Source organism: Marmota monax, unplaced genomic scaffold, assembly GCF_021218885.2.
Source record: "Marmota monax isolate L192 unplaced genomic scaffold, Marmota_monax_Labrador192_F-V1.1 WCK01_AAM20220418_F8-fsc00001, whole genome shotgun sequence".
Lineage (NCBI taxonomy): Eukaryota > Metazoa > Chordata > Mammalia > Rodentia > Sciuridae > Marmota > Marmota monax.
In genome coordinates, this window is record NW_026693777.1 from 22,655,554 (window position 1) to 22,676,626 (window position 21,073).

The 21,073-nt window shown below is 36.8% G+C and overlaps 1 protein-coding gene across 4 annotated transcripts in view; it reads left to right on the forward strand.

Annotated features, from left to right (window-relative positions):
* The window catches only part of Ppp2r5e (protein phosphatase 2 regulatory subunit B'epsilon), a 166,568-nt gene that overhangs the window by 83,065 nt on the left and 62,430 nt on the right, over positions 1-21,073 (forward strand). For all 4 annotated transcript variants that reach the window (XM_058584604.1, XM_046461081.2, XM_046461082.2 and 1 more), the window contains exon 3: positions 5,699-5,895. In XM_058584604.1, coding sequence (XP_058440587.1) covers positions 5,699-5,895 — 197 coding nt within the window. The remainder of the gene's footprint in view (positions 1-5,698; positions 5,896-21,073) is intronic.

The following is a 21,073-nucleotide window of genomic DNA, read 5'->3' on the forward strand; positions in this document are numbered from 1 at the left end:
CTGTCTCAGCCTCCCAAGCCGCTGGGATTACAGGTGTGTGCCACTGTGCCCGGCTTAGCCTACATATTTTAAAAAAAATTAATTAAAAAAATTTTTTTTCTGCTACTGGGGTTGTGGCTCAGTAGTAGAGCTCTTGCCTAGCACATGTGGGGGCCCTGGTTTTGATCCTCAGTACCACATAATAATAAATAAATAATAAAAAAATAATAAAAAATTGGCTTTGTTGTTATCATACTATGGCTAATAAATACAGTGATGTGTACCTTCTTTATTTATTGGCATATTTGCAAGTGTGAACTTAAATTCTGATTTTTCAGTAACTTAAGTTGATTGAAGTCTAATAGCACTAAAACTAAAAGACACCAAACTTGTATTTTATTTATTTTTTCTTTTGCTGCTTAGTTGTTTCTCAAATTGCCAATGCTTTTCAAAGTTCTTATTGAGCCAAGCCTCAAGAGAAAGTGAGCTGACCTTGGATCCATGGTCTTGTGTCCTAAACATTAGATAGGATAGAATAATGGGAGTTAATGACTAGGGAACAATAAACTTTTGCAAATGGTAAATAACAACCAACCTTTTAAGTCATAATGAGGGAAAAGGGAGTTCTCTTTCTCATACTTGTTATGATCTGTGGGCCAGGGAGAGGGGCTGTGGTTAAAAACATATGGATCTTGCAGTCTGTTCTTTATATACAAGGAGAATCTTTGCCACTGAATCTGAATTTGTACTCTTCTTTGCTCTTGAATTCTGTGTTCATTTTTTCATTGCTTATCACACTTGTAAATTTTGAAGTTATTTGTTTACGAACACTTGAAGGGGTAGTAGTCATTTTCTCTGTCTTATTGTTGACAATTGTTAGGATGCTAGGAGGTGATGATCTAAAATGTATATGGAAGACGTGATTAATGCTAAAAAGGAGAGTAAGACAATGGCTGGGCATGGTGGTACACGCCTGTAATCTCAGTGGCTCAGGAGGCTAAGACAGGAGGATCATGAGTTCAAAGCCAGCCTCAGCAACTGAGTGAGGTCCTAGCAACTCAATGAGACCTTGTCTCTAAATAAAATACAAAACAGGGCTGGGGATGTGTCTCAGTGGCTGAGTGCCTCTGAGTTCAATCCCCATACCACCACCACCAAAATACCAAACCAAACCAAAACAACAAAACCACCACCACAACAAAGCACAATACAGTGAGAAATACAATTAGTTTGTCCCTACACTCTTTTCTTGGATGGGAAGCATATTCTGGAAATCTGTCTACTTGTTCTTCCAGATTAGTGGAGTCTGACCTGATATGTTCTTACCATCTGTGATGACTGGATCAATTATTCTCCCCTTTAAACACATACTAACATTGGATGGATAGTCATTGTGCTAATGACCTTTGTGGTATTACATAACCACTTATCGATTCTTCGTTGTTTATGATATGATTCTGTGGGATTCTTCTCCCCAGGGGCAGGCTGGCTTTTGTAGGCCAGTTCCATTGAAAGAAAGAAGTATCCACTGCCTGGTTTGCTTGGGGAGTCTATGATGACCTTTAATTTTCTTTTTTTTTTTTCATGTATAAGTTTTTTTTTCCTCTTTTTTAAAAAAATTTTTATTATTGCTTGTTCAAAACATTACATAGTTCTTGACATATCATATTTCATACATTTGATTCAAGTGGGTTATGAACTCCCATTTTTACCCCGTATATAGATTGCAGAATCACATCGGTTACACATCCACTGTTTTACATATTGCCATACTAGTGTCTGATGTATTCTGTTGCCTTTTCTATCTTCTACTATCCCCCCTCCCCTCCCCTCCCCTCCCATCGTCTCTCTCTACCCCATCTACTGTAATTCATTTCTCCCCCTTGTTTTTTTTTCCCCTTTCCCCTCACTTCCTTTTATATGTAATTTTGTATAACAATGAGGGTCTCCTTCCATTACCTTTAATTTTCTTTCAAGTTACTTCAGAAGTGTTTATAGATTTTCAGGTGACTTGGATTTGGGAGGTGGGTAGCTAGTGTTATTTATTTAATGCATTGTGATTGGAATCTGCTTTCTGTCATTTATGAGATTTTCTTTATGGCTCAGTAACTGATCCTTTTAATAAATGTTTCTTTAGAAAGAATATTTATATCTACTTCTGGGACTGGTTCCATAATACTAAACTTCTTTAATTTTATTGAAACTCTTGGGACTACTCAGAGTGTACCTTCTCTGACCCCTGGCCTGTTCTACCTTTTAATTCTACCTTCAGAGCCCACAGGGGCTAGGTAGATGAGAGGAGGGGGATTGGGAGCAGGAGAGCTAGGGGGAGGAGGGATGACAATCCAAGGGCCAACTATTACTGGTACTTGCTTGGAGCAATTGTGGTTTTTGTTTTGTTTTTAAAGAGATAGTCTTGCTATGTTGTCCAGGCTAGCTTGAATTTCTATACTTAAGCCATCCATCTGCTTCACCTACTTACTCACTTTGTCCTTCCTACTAGCTGGAACCATGGGTAAACTCTACCACACTTGGCTCTTGGAGTGTTTTGATAGTTAGTTCATCCTTCCCCTGAATGAAATAGTTTCCTTCTTTTCCTTTTTAAATTGTTACTATTAAAGGAATTGCCTGTTTAAGGGACCACCCCACCTCTGGCCCGCACCACCCCAGCTTTTGGTTGTTCTTGACTGCTCAAGTTCTTCAATTTAATGGAGTTCATTTTAGAAGAATTTAGTCTGTGATAAAGGATGATAAAGCATAACTTTGGCTCTGCATGTTAACCTCTGGAGAATGGTCTGGAGGGGAGATTGCCCACACACCCCATCCCCCTAATTTTCTGGAATATGATATCACTCTGGCCTTTGATTGTGTTTGAATGGTACATGGTGATGATGAGTCCAGGCCTGGAGCCAGATTGCCTGTGTTTGACTCCTGTCTCCAATGCTTATTAGCTGTATGACTATGGGCAGATTACTGAAGCAATCTCTATTTTGGTTTATTCATCTGTTAAACTTGAAATAGTACCTACTGTGTAGGGTTGTTGTAGATATTAATCAAAATGTAATATGTGTAAGTGTTTAGAATAGCACATAGTAAGTATACTAACTCTGTTCAATAAATGTACGCTTATTATCATTATTCCATCTGGCAAGTGGTTAGCCTGGTTCTCATTTGTTTATGACATGCCAGTTTGCATAAATAAAGGATAAACTCCAATTGCCTGACATTAAAAAGGATCTAAATGTTAACTGCTTGAATTTTTTGACTTGCTAAATGAATGAATCTCTTGATTGTTATTGCAGTAACCACAAACATTAATTGTTGTTACTGCTTAAATGTTGATTTACTCTCAGAAAGGCTACCATTTATAGATGTTTTGTAATTCTTATGTGCTGTGTTTAAGGAGTTCTCCATGTGAGCGATCTGATTTTTAGGTTTTATGAAAGTTATATCAAAAGTTTCAATTTTCCCTGAAGATTTTAACCTTTAACTAATACCCCATTTAATAAGCTTTTTCTTATTCCCTTTACAGCATCAAAACTCCATTCAGTTTCAGGATCTGGAGTCTGGACCATGGTGGTCCTGTGCATGTAATTAGATACTGGTTAAGACTATATACACTCATATTCATAAGCAGCTGTATTTAGTTTTTGCTTATTTATTTATTTTAAACACCTGATCAGGTAGCACTTAAAGAGAAAACTTGATCTGACTATGTTTGGTTCTTATGGTCCCAAGCTAGATTTTAAAAATGATTCATTTTAGGAGCACAGAATAAGTATATATTATGCCTTAAATCCAAAGTATTTGATTATAAGTATATTAAGCCACTGGGGAACCTTTGGGGGGTTGGGGGTAGAGTGAAACTCACTGTTAACAATTACCAAATTTACAACTTGTTTATGCTGAGAGTAGTGGTGATACCTTCAAATGCATTTATTATTCCTTGTTCTCTAATGTCCTTTGGAAAAGATCTGTTTTCCTTTCAGCTAGGTTTAACCTTAGCAGTCAGTGTTTTGGGGGGAATTGTCTATGAGGTCCAGGGTGGCTTGATTAGTTCTCTGTCACTTGGGTTGTGGGATATGGGTAGGGGATGGGAGTTAATGGAGCTAGTCATGTGGATCATGTGTAAAACAGGCCTAGGCTGGTTTCCATTCCGCTCTACTGGGGCTCTTGGTTGTAAGGTGGGTTCTAGATGATGTAGCATTCTCCTTCAGAGAGCAGATGGCCTACGCTGTGAAGCCACTGTATAGCATTTACTGGAAGATTGACAACTGAGGATGGTTGTTAGTGACCGGCCAAACACTGTTAAAATCCTTCTGAAGTAGTACAAAGGGAACTTGGGTGTATGGCTAGAGACCTGGGCATTGTGCCCAGCTCCATAGTTCATTCATTGTGTTCATCTCAATGACTGTGCCTGCTTTTCTTATTGAAAAATGAAGAATAACCATGCTACCTGCTTACCTCAAAAGATGTTCTGAGGATTAATGAGTTAATTGCCTTGGATAAAGGCAGCAGAGCCTATGTGGGTCATAATTTCATTGCCTCTCCAGTGATGCTCCAGTTTGGGGAAATAAAATAGTAGAAAAGATAGGAGTGGATTTGGTTGTCTGTAGCTCAATCGTGTATTTCAAATCCAATTGTAGGTCAGATTCCTTTCTAGCTGGAGAATTTTAATTAACCTAAAATTTCTTACATTTTTTTTTAAACCAAGCCAAATGTCTGACCTGCTGTTTGTTTTAAAAAAGAACAGATGTCTATTCTGAGAACATATTAATAAAGACGTTAGTAGTTTTTTCCCAATGTAAGGGAAAAAGGTGGATCAAAAGAGAGTGTAGATGAAGGGAATTTGCTCTTATTTTCCTACTACTGGTGTGCTCTTTTTTGTTTTTATTTTTACTTATTTGTTTTTGTACCTAGAATTGAACCCAGGGGCACATTACCACTGTGCCAAATCTCCATCCCTTTTTATTTTTAAGATTTAAATTTTTTAAAATTTATATCACTAAGTTGCTTAGGGCCTTGCTAAGTTGCTGAGATTGGATTTGAACTTGTGATCCTTTTGCCTCAGCCACTGGGATTACAGGTATGTGCCACCATACCGTTTAGTGTGCTCTTTTTTAGAGAGTTGTTATTTTTCTTTCTTTCTTTTTTTTTGGGGGGGGGGGTTCAAGTGTCTTTGACAAAGAAACTTCATAAAAATCAAGCAAAAACAAAACAAAATAAGAACACACACAATAATTGCTTTAAATATCAAGGGTGTCAGCATGAAATTAAAATGGATAGACTGACATTTCTGCTTTGAATTTTTTTAGTAAAACTAATTTAAACCAACAGTGAAAACTTCTGGCTTTACCTTATGAGGAAGAATTTGACATTTTTCAGTGTTTTTGGATTTATGGGTATTGACATCAGGGTTATTTTTTTGTTGTTGTTAAAATTTGCTTCAAACTTCTAATGGCTCTTGGGATTTTAGTCAATCTTTGGTTGCAGAATAGCAACCAGAGTCAATTGTGTTGGTGCATTATAGTTTTCAGAGTCAAGATCTCTGAAATAGTGTATATGTTATCCCCTCCCCCCATGTGTAACTGTTAAAAAGAACACTATTGTCATGTGAATTCTTATTCTTTTGAGCTTGCTTTTGAAGTAAATTTCGCAGAGAATTCCTGTTACTTAGAAATTGATGACAGACTTACACCATTTCCTTTTTTTTTCTTAGACGTTCCAACCTCAGAGCAGCCTGAACTGTTCCTAAAGAAACTTCAGCAGTGCTGTGTCATTTTTGACTTCATGGACACGCTATCTGATCTTAAAATGAAAGAATACAAGCGCTCCACTCTTAATGAACTGGTGGACTACATTACAATAAGCAGAGGCTGTTTGACAGAGCAGACTTACCCTGAAGTAGTTAGAATGGTGAGTTTCTTTTTTTCGCCGCTGACACCTTTAAGCATCTTCCATAGCGACTCACAAATGTATTTATTACAGAGTGAGGTCACTGGAGGTTACCTCCACAAATGAGAACCAACGTTCTGAGAGCTAAGCAAAAGTAGTCGGCACAATACTAGAATCTGAAGAGCATGATTTCATAAGGATGAAATCCAGAGCTTTTCAACTACAACAGCATTGAAGGAATCAGTGACTTCAAAATATGAAGCCAAGATTGCCAGGGTATTATTGGATTTCTGGCCTTTCAAAAAGAAAAGACACAGGAGAGTCAACCCAAGTTTTAGATCTGTGTTTGAAAAATATTCAAGCCTGTTGGATGTCTTTCTTTTTTTCTCATCCTCATTCATTGTGGTATATTTGAAATGGCTTTACACTTAATAAAAATTGTGATTGTAAGGCTGGGGATGTGGCTCAAGCGGTAACGCTCTTGCCTAGCATGCGCCAGGCGCTGGGTTCCATCCTCAGCACCACATACAAATAAAATAATGATATTGTGTCCACCAAAACCTGAAAAATAAATATTTCAAAAAAATTGTGATTGTAGACTCTAGTACAACCCTCTCTTGGCTTTAGAACTAATCATTCTCTTTATAGTCTCCTTGAAATCAGGGGTGATTCCTTTCACGATTTTAGGACATTGTGTTACACTTTGTATGTTTATTAGGAATTATAGGAAGAAACCTTAGTATAATGTGAGTAATTATATTCTTATTGTATCAGTAGTTATATTAGTTTTTCAAAAGTTGAGCCAAAATATGATTGTTAGATTTCTTTTGGAAGATTGCCTTCTTTGACCTCTCAGAAGATCTTGGATCTAGAAACGTGCTATTTGGTGGTCGGTGGAATGGAGGGTAAGGCTGGTGTGTTGACTTGTGAAATTAACCTGTGGAGGTAACAGGTCAGTGCATCATTGTGAAGCCCATTAGGGGAATTGGCATGTTCTCATATACTACTGAACATCTATCTAGCTTCATTATTTAGGATTCAATATGAGCAAAAAAGAGACATTTGTGATGGAGTAGATATAGTTAGAAATGATAATTCAGATCTGGGAAGGGGCTTGAATTATCTCAGCTTGAGAAACTGATGTATGAAGGTCATTTCAAAACTGCCAAATATGCCCCTCAGATCTATATATGAATGTATGTTGGAGTTGTTAATTTGCAAGGATATAGAGCTGCAGTGTTTTGTAAATTACTATCATTGTAGCTCTTGAGCAGTACTTCTCAACCTGGAGAAGTTTTACTTCATAGGGGACATTTGGCAACGTTGAGACGTTTTTGGTAGTCACAACCAGGGACAGCAAGTAGGAGGATGTGTTCAGTATCTAGTGGCTAGCAGTGCTACTAGAAGTCTTACAGGGCAGCCCACACAACTAAGAATTATCTGGTCCCAAATGTCAGTAGTTCCATTGTTGAGAATCCTGCTCTTGAGTATGCATGCAGGCTTTCTAAATCTCTTATCCTAATATTCAGGATTTTCTGTAGTCTCTTGCCTTCTGTAGAGCACAGTCCCTTTGTTTTATGTAGCAGTATCCTCAGTCAACAGATGTATATACTGTTTATAACTTTTTCCTAAATCTTCCCATTGATAATTTATGAATATATAAGCATATACAAGCATATTTGTATAAGTATTGTCAAATTTTGTAAGCACACAAGCGATGGTATAACACACACCTTTCCTGCATCTTGCTTTTTTCGCTTAGCAATATATAATATATATCATACATCTAAAGCTGCCATGTTTTTTTTTTTTTTTAAGAGAGAGAGAGATAATTTTTTAATGTTTATTTTTAGTTCTCGGCGGACACAACATCTTTGTTTGTATGTGGTGCAGAGGATAGAACCTGGGACGCATGCATGCCAGGCGAACGCGCTACCGCTTGAGCCACATCCCCAGCCTATGCTGACATGTTTTTTTAACCACCTACACTATATTTCATTTTATGAATGTACCATATTATGAATATACCACTTTAACCAGTGCCCTATGAAGAAGCTCATAAACACGAGTTTGTCCTTGTATGAAAATATCTGTGTATTTGTTTATTCATTTTTAAAGATTTTATTTTTTTTAGAGCAGTTTTATGATTACATAGAGGAATGTCCAGGGATTTCCCATATATCCCTGCCCCGCACAGGGATAGCTTCCCCCACCATAGTGGTACATTTTTTTTTTTTAATATTTTTTTTAGTTGTAGTTGGACACAACACCTTTATTTTATTATTTGTTTAATGTGTTGCTGAGGATTGAACCCAGTGCCTTGCATGTGCTAGGCAAGGACTCTACTGCTGAGCTACAATCCCAGCCCCCATAGTGGTACATTTGTTATAATTGATGAAACTTGCACTGGCACACCATAATCACCCAGAGGCCATTGTTTAATTAGGATTCATACTTGGTATTATCTATTCTTTGTGTTTGGACCAATAATGTAATGACATGTATCTACCATTATATTATCATACAGAGTGTTTTCTCTGCCCTGAAAATCCAATGTGTTCTGCCTTTTCATTACCATCCCCACCCCCAACTCCTTGGCAACCACTGATCTTTTTTTACTATCTTCATAGTTTTGCCTTTTTCAGAGTGTTACATAGTTGGAATCATACAGTATATACTCTTTTTAAATTGGCTTCCTTTACTTAGTAATATGCATTAAGTTTCCTTCATTTCTTTTCATTGCTTGATAGCTCATGCTTTTTATGTTGAATACTATTTCATTGTGGGGTGTACAACAGTTTATGTATTCACCTATGAAGGACAACTTGGTTGCTTCTACGTTTGGGCAGTTATGAATAAAACTTCTATGAACATCCACATGCATGCAGGCTTTTGTATAGCCATACGTTTTTCAACTCCTTTTTGAGTAAATAGCAAGGAGTGCAATTGCTGGATCTTATGGCAGCAATTATGTTTGGTTTTCTAAGAAACTGCCAAACTGTCTTTCAGAGTGGCTGCTCCATTTTGCATTCCCAACCAGCAATGAGTGAGAGAGTTCCTGTTGCTCCACATCCTCTCCAGCATTTGGTGTTGATTTGTTTTTTAATAGCCTATTTTGGGCCCATCAAATATCCTTCAGCCCCTGCCTCCAATTCTCATTTTCCCTTCAAGGGCTTGTTTACAGTGCTGCCACTGTTTCAAAAGCCTAGTGTTTGCTTCTTCGTTGAAGTTCTCTGCTTCTTGGCAACCCACCCTTCTGGAATTTGTTTGTTTTATCCTTCCACACATTTATCTAGTTTTTCTAATTAGACTGCAAGTACTCCTTGGGAAGAGCTGTGTCTTGCATACCTTTGTGGCTTCCATAATGCCTACTAGCCCAGGCCTAATTGAAATTTGTTGAATAAATTCCCTCTTAAAAAGCAAGCATTTCAGGCTCTCAAATTATGAGTAAGATATTGGATATCACTGGATTATATTCAGTTTTTAAACCCAGTATTTTGCATAATCCTAAAAATTATTTCAGTTTTATTAACCAGCTTGGCCTTAAACCAGCTTTAATATCCTAAGAGAGACTATTTTCTCATCTCCTTCATTCCCTTCTCCCCACCCCAAAAGACTCCTGTCTTTTGTGTGTGTTTTGAAATGTACTTGAATTCTGCCTTAGGAGGTCTTGAAATTGTAGTATGCGTGTTGTTCTAAGGCATTAGAAAATTAGCTTTCTGTATGTTAGCTTAAGGTTCTCAGAAATACATTCATTTTTCATAGCAGATGACCTACAAAATTATTAGTTAATAATTTTTATATGGTACTTAGACTGTCTGGGGGCATTTATACAAAAGGAGGTATTTGGAGAGAGTAGAAAGAGAAAGGACTTAGGAACCACACTGACCTGGGCTGAAGGGCCAGCTCTGCCTGTCTTGTACTTGCTTCATCACTGTGAGTGAGGGATTTTTATCTTTGGGGCCCTCAGTTTTTGTGTAGTGCTAGGAGTCCATAGGTTTGGGGGAAGGATGGTCACAGTCTCTCCCACTCACTTCATAAATATTCTACCTAAATAACATGCCTGTGCTTTGTTTGCATATCAAGGGTCTTGCTAACTCAGATACACATACAGTTTAACAGTTTACTTAAAGCTTAATAGGAAGACTGGAAACTAAGTCTTCATTGGTGTGCCCTACTTATATTTTGCAACCCCTTGCATATGTATAGAAATTCTGGTGCTGTTCACTTTCCTTATCTATGTCTTACCTGCCTTTTGGGGGGTTTTGTATGTAAAGCTTTTAGAACAGTGCCTAACATGACAAGAATTCAATAATATTTTTCTGTTTTAAAGATTTTGTTATTTGATATTTGATTTTACAATCATTGGTGGAACTCATGATTTCTGTGGACTTAAAATGTTCTTTCAGATACATGTGTCATTTTCCATTGCCTTAGTGGTTCTCAGATTCCCTAATTCCAGGATGATCTGGCTTATTAAAAATTTCTGTTCCCATCTCTTCCTCATTCTTGGTACTATAGAATAAAACTACTTAACTGGATTAGTGAAGAAAATGTTAGTATTTTAAATGCAGTATCAATGAAGTGATGGCTGAGTTTCATAGGCCATAATGGATACTGACTTATAATGACATGGTATGATGGTGTTAGCATCAACATCAAAAGCTCATCCAACTTGATGGGAACCCGTACTTTGAGAGCTGGTATTCCTGTTGATGGGAAATGAAGTGACAGGTGAAACCAATCTGTGAGTTGGGGAAGTCATTTCTAATGTTTTAATGAAGCCTGGATAACACCTATAGACTGCTAGGAAAAAAACCAACTCTTTTGTGAGTAAACAAAACATAACAAAATAGTACATAACTTACCCACAGAAAAATAGTGTGGGGATAGTGGAAAGAGCCACAGAAAATGAATGTGGAAGCCACTGTCCTCATTTTTTACCTTCCATTTATCTAGCAGTGAGACCTTACCTAAGTAATTTCTTCTTTTAGTCTCATTTTCTCTATTGGAAGGAATTGATGATGATGTCTTAGATCCTTCCAACTCTGAACACTGCCAACTCTATTGATAAACATAGTCTAAGTCTTAATTTATGATGGATTCTGCCTTTAAGTCTACAAATTATTGTTTGAAGTATATGCTTAGGTAAGTGGTATGTTTCATGTGTTTCTCATGGGGTCATATCTAATGGGAAAATAAGAACCTTGAGGTGTGTGTGTGTGTGTGTGTGTGTGTGTGTTTTAAATCACTTTATACTTTTTTTGGTTCTGTTGTTAGTATTCATTTGAAAGATTTCTTAGAATTTTTGGTTCTCCAAGTAATCTTGTGTAAATTTTTATTTACTCAAATCTGAAATCTGTATATTTTATGTTCTTTATATTTGCATATCTTTTTCAAAAATATTTCTATTGGGGATACTTCAAATGTGAGATGAGTTCTTATTGGTGAAGACATTGTTTTGTTACTTTCAGGTAGTATTTATTAAATGGCTTACTGCCATTCTTTTGCATTTTAATGATTTAAGAAAGATGGCCTTGGGGCTGGGGTTGTGGCTCAGTGGTAGAGTGCTTGCCTAGCACATGTGAGGCACTGGCTTCAATTCTTAGCACCACATATAAATAAATGGATAAAATAAAGGTCCATCAACTTAAAAAAAAAAAAAAAGATGGCCTTGCTCTGCCAAAGAGCTCACAATATGAAGGAGAGAACACTCTTATAATTACCTAATTAGATTTTTTCATATGTACACTCAGAAGTATATGCAAGGCAAGGAAGGAGTAGACAGAGTGGGGTGGTTGATTATTACTATATAAGGTGGTCAAGGAGACTTTATAGAATGAGTGAAGCTTTAGTAGGATATTAAGATTGTGTGTGTTTTCCAAGTGTTGAAATGAAAAAAAATTGTATGATACAAAGGAATTCCCAAACCACCTGGTGGATACAGGGAAACACTAGGAGTGCTGTGTTGTTACAGCAGTAAGAGGGAGAGAAAGGGATTGTGTGTGTGTGTGTGTGTGTGTGTGTGTGTGTTGGGGAGTAGGAGGAAGTGAATGGTGGCAGCTGAAGATTTCCACTTAAGATTCTGAAAGAATCTCAGAGACAGTGGAAAACCACTGAAAAACTTGAACTAGGGGACTGATATGGTCAGATTTGCATTATAATGGCCGTGGGCAGATAGATTGGAAGGGGATGAAAATGGAAAACATAGAGGAATCATTTAGGGGAGGAGGAGTATTACAGAAGATGTGGAATACAAACTAGCATCAGTGAGGAAGTAGAGGAGAGGAGGGATAACACTTGGGCTAAGAATGTCTTTAAGTGGTAAATACTTGCTTTTGTGTAAGAAAGGTTTAGCACTATGGAAAGCAGGTTTTATGTAGAAGCCAAGGAGTTGATTTTTGATATGTTGATATTGAGGTTCCCCTGAGAGACCTAGATGCAGAGAGATGGAAATGGAGAGTGATAATTGTCAGCATGGAGTAGGGCAGGGGAGAGAAAGACCAATGATTGAACTCCAGATGTTACCATAGAATCACTATGTTTCATTGCAGTGGTACAGGAGATTGAGAGTGGATGACATGAGGAAGTTGATATGGTGATGATAGATAGATTGCTCCCACAATAGTCATAGTGTCTTCATTAGAGTAAAATTCTATCATTTCCCTTTTACAGAAAGTATTCAGCCTTATCACATGGTCATTGCTATTATTGTTTACCTATTTTTTTAAAAAAATATTTATTTTTTAGTTTTAAGTGGACACACTATCTTTATTTTATTTATTTTTATGTGGTGCTGAGGATTGAACCCAGTGCCTTGTACGTGCTAGATGAGCGCTCTACCACTGAGCCGCAACCCCAGCCCCCTTTCTTGTTTTTTATGTCATGGACTTGTCTTCATTTCAAAGTCTGCCTTACTCCCAGTCTAGTAAAATCTGTGTACAACTCAAATTGTAGAGCAAGTGATTTTTCCAAAGTTATTGTAGTTTCAATAAAATATGGTGAAGGGTTGTTTTTTTCTGTTCTATTGAGCTGTTTCCTTGAGTCCTTTATATTGTTTCTTGGCCATTATTAGCTTTGTTTTTTCCCCACTCTGAAATTATATTCTGTAACTTGGTTATCTAAGTGCCTTATCTTTTATAAATTCTTTGATTTAACTGAAATCATAGTTCTCATTAGCCTTTTAATAGAATAATATGGTGTTGTGGGAGGTTATATAGTCACAATTAAAGATCTCAAAGTCTGCCTACACATATTCTTAGAGTGCTTTGTTAACTCCACTACATATGCTATTGGCTGAAGGACAGAGGATTTCTTTCCATAAGATCACAACTATCTAAATGTAGCCTCGGGAATGATAACTACCAGGGAAAAATAGGAACTTTTCATTTTTTCTCTTCCTGCATCTTATTAGAAAAATAACTATATATCCTGGCTAGAATTTGCCTTGGAGGTAATTTTTTGGATTCAAAGAAATTACAGGCTAGGGTTGGGGCTATAGCTCCAACCTAGCATATATGAGGCACTGGGTTAGCAGCACATAAAATAAACAAATGAAAGTATGCTATCCATCTACAACTACAAAAAAAAAAAAAAGAAGAAGAAGAAGAAGAAATTACAGGCTAAAAGTAATGGAGGAGAATTGAGTGATAGCTGAGAAGGTCATTTAGTAACTGAAGTTATTGGGAAATTTTGAGGATAGGATAAATCTAAAGAGATAGGACCTCAGAATTAGATTAGAAATGTTAGATTTCCTTAGTGCATAGGAAAAAGGTTAAGATTTAATAATGAAAGGTACCCAAAGACATTTTTAAAAGGAGATAGGAAGAATTCACTGCTTGGGATTGGGAGCTGATTGTTAGCATTTGTAATTTGTCAGAGGGTAGAGAGACTGGTAGATACTTTGTTCTTTCTAAATTACTGTCTTAAACTTTCCCTCTGTGCTACTCTAGTTAATGCTCATTTAACAATATTTACTTAGCATCTTAGGGTGCCCATAGATTGGTTTAATGTGGTTAGTGAACCCTCTGATATTGACTGCAAACTTTTGTAAATTCTGTTAGTATTTTTGTGGGAGAAAAATCACTTGCTTCTGATTCAACTTTCAAGGTATATCTGACTCCAAAATTGTTTGATTTTGCCATGTATGCAGTAAACATCTATGCTAGATGTTGCTTAGTTTGGAAAAGATTAGAAAGGAATATGGTTCTTCCATTTATGTCAACAACTAAAGATAAAAATGAATTTTCCCAATGACTTACCCAGTGAAACCATCTGGGCCTGGGGTTTTCTCTGTGGGTAGGTTTTTGATAGTGAATTCAATTTCTTAAATACATATTTGACTGTTCAGATTTTCTGTTTTATCTTATGTTGGTTCTGGTAAACTGTTATAGTACACAGATTAGGGTTTTAGTTCTATTCAATTCTTAGAAACTGTTTACAAAGATGTGTAGTAATAAAAGAGGATTGCCAGCTCTTATGTATTTTTTGTTAGCAGCATAATAATCTGGCAACTATAGTGCATGAATTAATTAGATCTTCACAACAACCCTGAGATAAGTAGTATTATAGATACCACTTTATAGATAGGGAAAGGAAGTAGAGAAGTTAAAAAACTTGTCCAAAGCCATGCCACTCACCTGGGTAAATGAGCTTTGAATCCAGAAAGTATGGCTCTAGATACCATACCTTAGCTACTCAGCCATAATGTGTCCCTGTAATCATTCTTCATAGTAAAAATGAGGACTGAGCTGAGATTATAGCTCAGTGGTAGAGCACTTGCCTAACATGTGCTGGGCCTTGAGTTTGAACCTCCAGTGTGCACATATGTTCGTGCATGTGCGTGCACACACAAACAGGACTAAAGCCCTAAAGGTTGGACTCTTGCCTTTGTACTGTTTTGTTTTTCCTTTTCCCTTGAGCTGTTCTAAATAGATGAAAAGTCTTTCCCTGTATCTCTTTCCGCTTCTGACAAGGCCAGTTTAAATAGTAGGCTCTGGAGTTAAATGTTAATTTTGGCTTAAGAAACAGCTTCCCCTTTACTCCCTTTCCTCTCACTATCTCACCACCTCACCACCCTATACAATAACTTTACATTGCCTCTTTGTTATTCTTAAATTGATAACACTGCCTCTCAGCTTTTCCACCTACCCTACCAGTCTCTTCCTAGTATGGGAAAATACATATTGATTTGGGTTAAGGAGGAGCGCAGGAGGAGGGCTTTGCTGTTCAAAACACCACTCTGTTCCACCTAAACTACAGTTCTTGAGATGATTCTGTTCCCTAAGTTCACATGCTTTCTCATGCCACTTGCCTCCCTGTCCCATCACTAGAAGTTCCAAAGAAGAGGCTTCTCTGCCTAGATGTGCTTTGCATGTAGCTCTATTAGCTGGGTGATGTGCAGTCTTACTTGTGGTTGACTTGGTTGAACTTACAAGAGTCAGAAGGAAATTCAAAAGGCCAGTGTATGAAGTTAGAGTGAGAAAAGCCACTTCTCAGTAGACAGCTGTTAGCATGTATAGTCGACTATCTAAATTTGATGGTTCTGCATCCCCTTCCACCAACAACTGCAGATAGAAAATATTTGTGAAAAACCTGCATCTGCACTGAACATGTACAGACTTTCCCCCTTGTCTTTACTTAAATAATGTAACAAGTATTCACATGGCATTTGCATTATATTAGGTATTATAAGTAATCCAGATATGATTTAAAGTATATGGAAGGATGTTTATAGGTTATATGCAAACACTATACCATTTTATATAAGGGATTTGAGCATCTGCAGATTTTGCGTCCATGGAGGGGTTCTAGAACCAATCCCCCATAGACACCCAAAGATTATATTTGAACTATGCCTTCTCACCCTGCAGGCATGCTGTTGGGACAGACAAGGAATTCTTAAGTTGGTTGATCAGCCTGGATTTGGAGCAAGGGGAGTTAAGTGATTTGAATGATGACTTGCACATCATTATTCCACCTCTAATTCTTAGAAGCACTTGATATATGTACAACCTGCTTTTCCTTTTTATTCTCCTGCCTGGATAAGAGATACAAATAGACCTGGACCCAACCTAGTCACTTAGTTGTGTGATCTTGAAAAGATTGTTGTGAAAATTAAAATATGAAAAATGCTTAGCACAGTTATCATTATTCATGGTACCACCTTTGATACCTCTGATAAACCTACCTTTTCCTTTATATAGATTTATATATTTATATATATATTTAGATAGATTTATAGTGAAGTTTTACTGGCCTGTAAGTTTGGGTTTTTTTTGGTCATCTTTGAGATGACTTCTTGGCTTTTGATTTTAAACTTACCCTTTGGGAAATTTCATTTCAGGTTTTCAAATTTCAAAATTTAATTTTTTTTTTTTTTTTTGTGTGTGTGTGGAAGAGAACTCCCTATAAATCTGCGTGGGCCCATGTGTTTATATATGTAGATTGCCCTTAGTTTACCAAAATAAAAATTTTCATGTTTCTACTACATTAGTAATTTACCATTTCTCTCCTGTAAGAATTTTCTCTTGAGGAATTTGATAGTGGTTTAAAAGTGTTTAGTTTTAATTTAAATGTGCTAAAGAGAGGGTTTTTATTCAGGAAGCAACTATTTTCTTCATTTACAAGCTGTAGTTCTTCTGGCTTAACCACTTTAAAGGTTCTTCAAAGTTTTCAATATACTTAAAATTGTTTGACAGCTGTGACTTGTCTAGTGCTAATATATCCAGTAATATCATCTAAGTGTAATGAGAATACTCGCCTTCTGTCTCTAGCCCTCCCCCATGAACTGGCAGAAGAATTTGCAGGGTAAGTTATAGTATTGCATTTCCGTTTTGGTGTTTCTTTTTTTCCTACCTTTTAATTTAACTTTGAAGTGAACATGTGGTTTAGGGGCTTAAGCAATGCTTCTGGAAAAATCTTACCAAGAAAATGAATGATAAAGTGGTTAACAATTATTGCCTATGGTATGTACAAAGGGTCTTACTTAGATGATTCTAGTGCTTGGTTCGTTTGTACAGATTGATTGCCTCTCTGCTGAGAGATAGAAATGGGAAAGGGATTTGTTGATTAATTGTCTAAGGAATAAACTAGTTGCATCATAGTGATGTATTATTAGTTGGGGAAAGTTGCAGAAACTTAGTGTCCTCAATGTAGAATTCTTTTCTTTTTGTTAATATATATATATATTTTTTAACTGTAGATGGACACAATACCTTTTTATTTTGGTGGTGCTGGGGATTGAACCCAGGGCTTTATGCATGTGAAGCAAATGCTCTACAAACTGAGCTATATTCCCAGCCTTGTGAATGTGGAATTCTTGATTAGAATTAAGATTAGACTGTGGTATACACCTGTAATTCTAGCTACTGGGGAAACTGAGTCAGGAGGATCATAAGTTTGTAGCCAGCCTCTGCAATTTAATGAGATTCTGTCTCAAAATAAAAAATGCACAGGGCCCTGGGTTCAATCCCCAGCACCAATAAACAAATAAATAAAACCAACAAGCAAGAAAAGAAAAGAGTGGGTCATTTCCAGGAGGTAATTGACAGCTGAACAATATTTAAAGCCAAACTTGATCTGTAAATGAAGAAGAAAAAAAAAAAAGAAAAAGAAAAGAAATATGTATCCATTATCTACTGATTTATTAGGTGAAAGTTGCTTCTGCAAAGTGGAAAGAAGATAAGGCACTTTGAGAATAAAAACACAATTACATTGTTAAATAGAGGAAGGCAGTAGAGAAAAGAATGGGATGAGTTCTGGCAAGGAAGAATATAGTTATTAGAGCAAGGGATGACAGGTACAGGAAAGGATGTTTCTAAGTGAAAACAAGACTGGCTATAATTACCTGAGAAGTTGGACAGCCATATTTTGTTTTTGTTTTTGTTTTGTTTTTTTTTAAATAAAATGGATAAACAAGCTGTACTGGAGAATATGTTGTTTCTGGACCCTTTGGATAAATAGTTAACAAGTAGATTGAGGCACTTAATGGGCAGCCTTGGAATGCTGTGGAATTGCCCTTCCTGCAGAAGTTAAATCCTTTAGGAGAATAGGGTAAAACACCATCTGGGATAATGCAGGCTTCTTCCTTTTGAGGGACTTTTGTCTTTTTCTCTTAGAAAAGTTTGAAAAATTTGTTAAATTTCTACAACATAGAGCTGGAAAATTGAGTTTTGTATATGTGCTGCTCCCCCCCCCCCCGTTCCCCTCCCCTCGCCTCCCATCACTTCTCTCTACCCAATCTAATGTGACACACTTTCTCCGCCCCCCCACATTGTCATACATGTATTCTGTATAACGTTGAGGGTCTCCTTCCATCTTCTGTGCAATTCCCCTTCTCCCTCCCCTTCCCTCCCACCTCTCTTTGTGCTGCTCTTAATAACAAAGTGGGGAAACTGTTGTATCCTTACTGGGAAGGGTATGAGTAGTAGTTATTTGAGACACAGAATACTCAAAAAGCAGTGATGTTTAAAAGCACATTTAAAATGTAAGCTAACAGGGACTGTGGGCAGTCCCTATCCCTGAGAGCCCTCTCTTAGTTTCCTTCAGAGGAATTTTAATTTCAGAGGAATTAACCTGCTCTCTAAGATGAAACTAACACACGTCAGCTGTCCTCCCTTGGAGTGGTATGTCTTCCCCAATTTATTATGAGCAGTAAATTTTGAAGGAGGCTGTTAATTTATAGACAGACTCTGTAGTCACATATAGGTCAGGTGCATTTTAATTACTCACCAATAAGTTCAGGGCTTTTTGTTTTACTAATGAGAAGTTACAGAGACAGTCATACCAACCCCTGAGTAAGAGACAGTGACAGTTTTGACAGTATTTCCTGTTTATTTTTAGTGATTTCAAATAAGAACACATACCCAGTAGCCAGAATTATACATTAGGAGCTTCATGTGTTTTGTGTATGCTTTTTTAAAGTCAAAATTCAAGACCTTTAATTTTTCGTGGAGTATTAGCTGATTTTTGAACTGTGAAGTGTTCAAAACTGCCATTCAGAATTTGTGTTCTCATAAAAGCCCTGTGTTGTTATTGTTTTATCACCTTGTGCACTTTATAACTCACTTTCTTCACCAGATTTAGTAATTTTCTGGGATTTAGGATCCATAGTACACAGATTGTAACGTGCATTAAAACCCTAGAATCGTAATGCTAGTGAGTATGGGAGGAACCAGTGTGTGACTAACATGAGGCCCCTGTGCTGTATTTACACAGTAAGCACTATGACTGTTGCAGTGTTTATATCTCTTATTTTTGGATTCTAAGATTTAATATCAACAGTCTTCACTTTTGGATCCACTGCTACATTTCCAGTTTTGGAGAGAGTGCAATATAATTGTTTCTGTGTGAAATGTCATTTTCCTGTGATAGTTTTGTATGGGGAATAACAGACTCTAGAAAGTTAATGTAACATTATGGTCATCATTTCATCAGAAGAAAAGATGTCTGAGCAATGTTTAATCTTGAAATAGAAGTCTATCGGAATAGAGGATTTTTAGTTGGAATTTGGGAGTAATGAGGTGGAGAGGCAGGGATGGGTCTAGGTTAGAGAGAGTTGGGCAAGCCAAATAGAGAAAGTTAGACATAATCTTGTCAATAGTGAGCAGAAAGTTATAAGAGGTTTTGAATAGACGTGGACTACAAATAATATTCTTACTTTTCTTTTTTTTTTTTTTTTTTTTTTTTTAATTTTTTATTGTGGGTTGTTCAAAACATTACAAATTTCTTGACATATCATATTCCACACTTTGATTCTAGTGGGTTATGAACTCCCACCTTCACCCCATACACAGATTGCAGATTCACATCAGTTACACATCCATTGATTTACAAATTGCCATACTAGTGTCTGTTGTGCTCCGCTGCCTTTCCCATCATCCACCCTCCCCCCGTTACTTTTCATTTGTTAGCTCCTATAAGAAAACTTTTGCTCCTTTAAGGAGGATAAGAATGGCATTTTTTAAAAAAATATTTTTTAGTTGTAGTTGGACACTATGCCTTTATTTCATTTATTTTTATGTGCTGCTGAGGATCAAATCCAAGGCCTTGCACATGCTAGGTGAGCGCTGTACCACTGAGTCACAACCCCAGTCCAAGACTGGCATTTTAACCCAAGATGATGGATAGTTGAGGTCTCTTGTCATCACCTTGTCAGGAAGATGAAATGGAAAAGAAAATGTAAAGAAACTCTCCTCCTATATTTATTTCCCCAGGATCATCAAAGAAAAGAAAGAAAAATCACTGATGGTTCATTATTTAAATTCAATTACTGTTCACATTTTGGCCAATTCTTTCCATTTTTTTTTAATTTTTTTTTAGAGAGAGAGAGAGAGAGAGAATTTTAATATTTATTTATTTTTTTCAGTTTTTCGGCAGACACAACATTTGTTTGTATGTGGTGCTGAGGATCAAACCCGGGACCCACGCATGCCAGGCGAGTGCGCTACCGCTTGAGCCATATCCCCAGCGCTCTTTCCATTTTTTAAAATGAGTTTTCCCTTTATTATTATTATTATTATTTTTTAAATTAAACATATTTAATATACAATAAAGGTGTGTGTGTGTGTGTGTGTGTGTGTGTGTTTTGGTACTGGGTATTGAACCCAGGGAGCCCAACCACTGAACCACATCCCTAGCCCTTTTTTATATTTTATTTAGAGACAGGACCTCACTGAGTTAGTTGCTTAGGACCTCAGCCTTTGGGCTGCTGGGTTACAGGCATGAGCCACCATGCCCAGCTGTAATAAAGTTTTAAGAATGGGTCCTTAGTGGTGAATGTTTGATGAATTTAATAATTGAATTCACTCATAATATGCATTACCTCAGTGAGATCTAGAATATTGCCATCACCACAGAAAATTTGCTTATACCCTTTTCCTGTTTTTCCTAATATTAATATAAATTTAATTTAGATTCTTTAAAAAAATTTCTGTAGCATTATGATATAAACATGCTTTCATGTAATTAAATATTTTTTAAAAAATATTCTGTGGCTGCCATTATTATTTTTTTTAAAGATCTTTTTTGATATGGACACAATGTTTTTATTTATTTTCATGTGGTGCTGAGGATTGAACCCAGTGCCTCACATGTGCAAGGCAAGCGCTCTGCCGCTGAGCTACAATCCCAGCCCCAATGGCTGCCATTATTTATCATTGTTTACTTAACTATTTTTCTATTTTGGGATATTTAAACA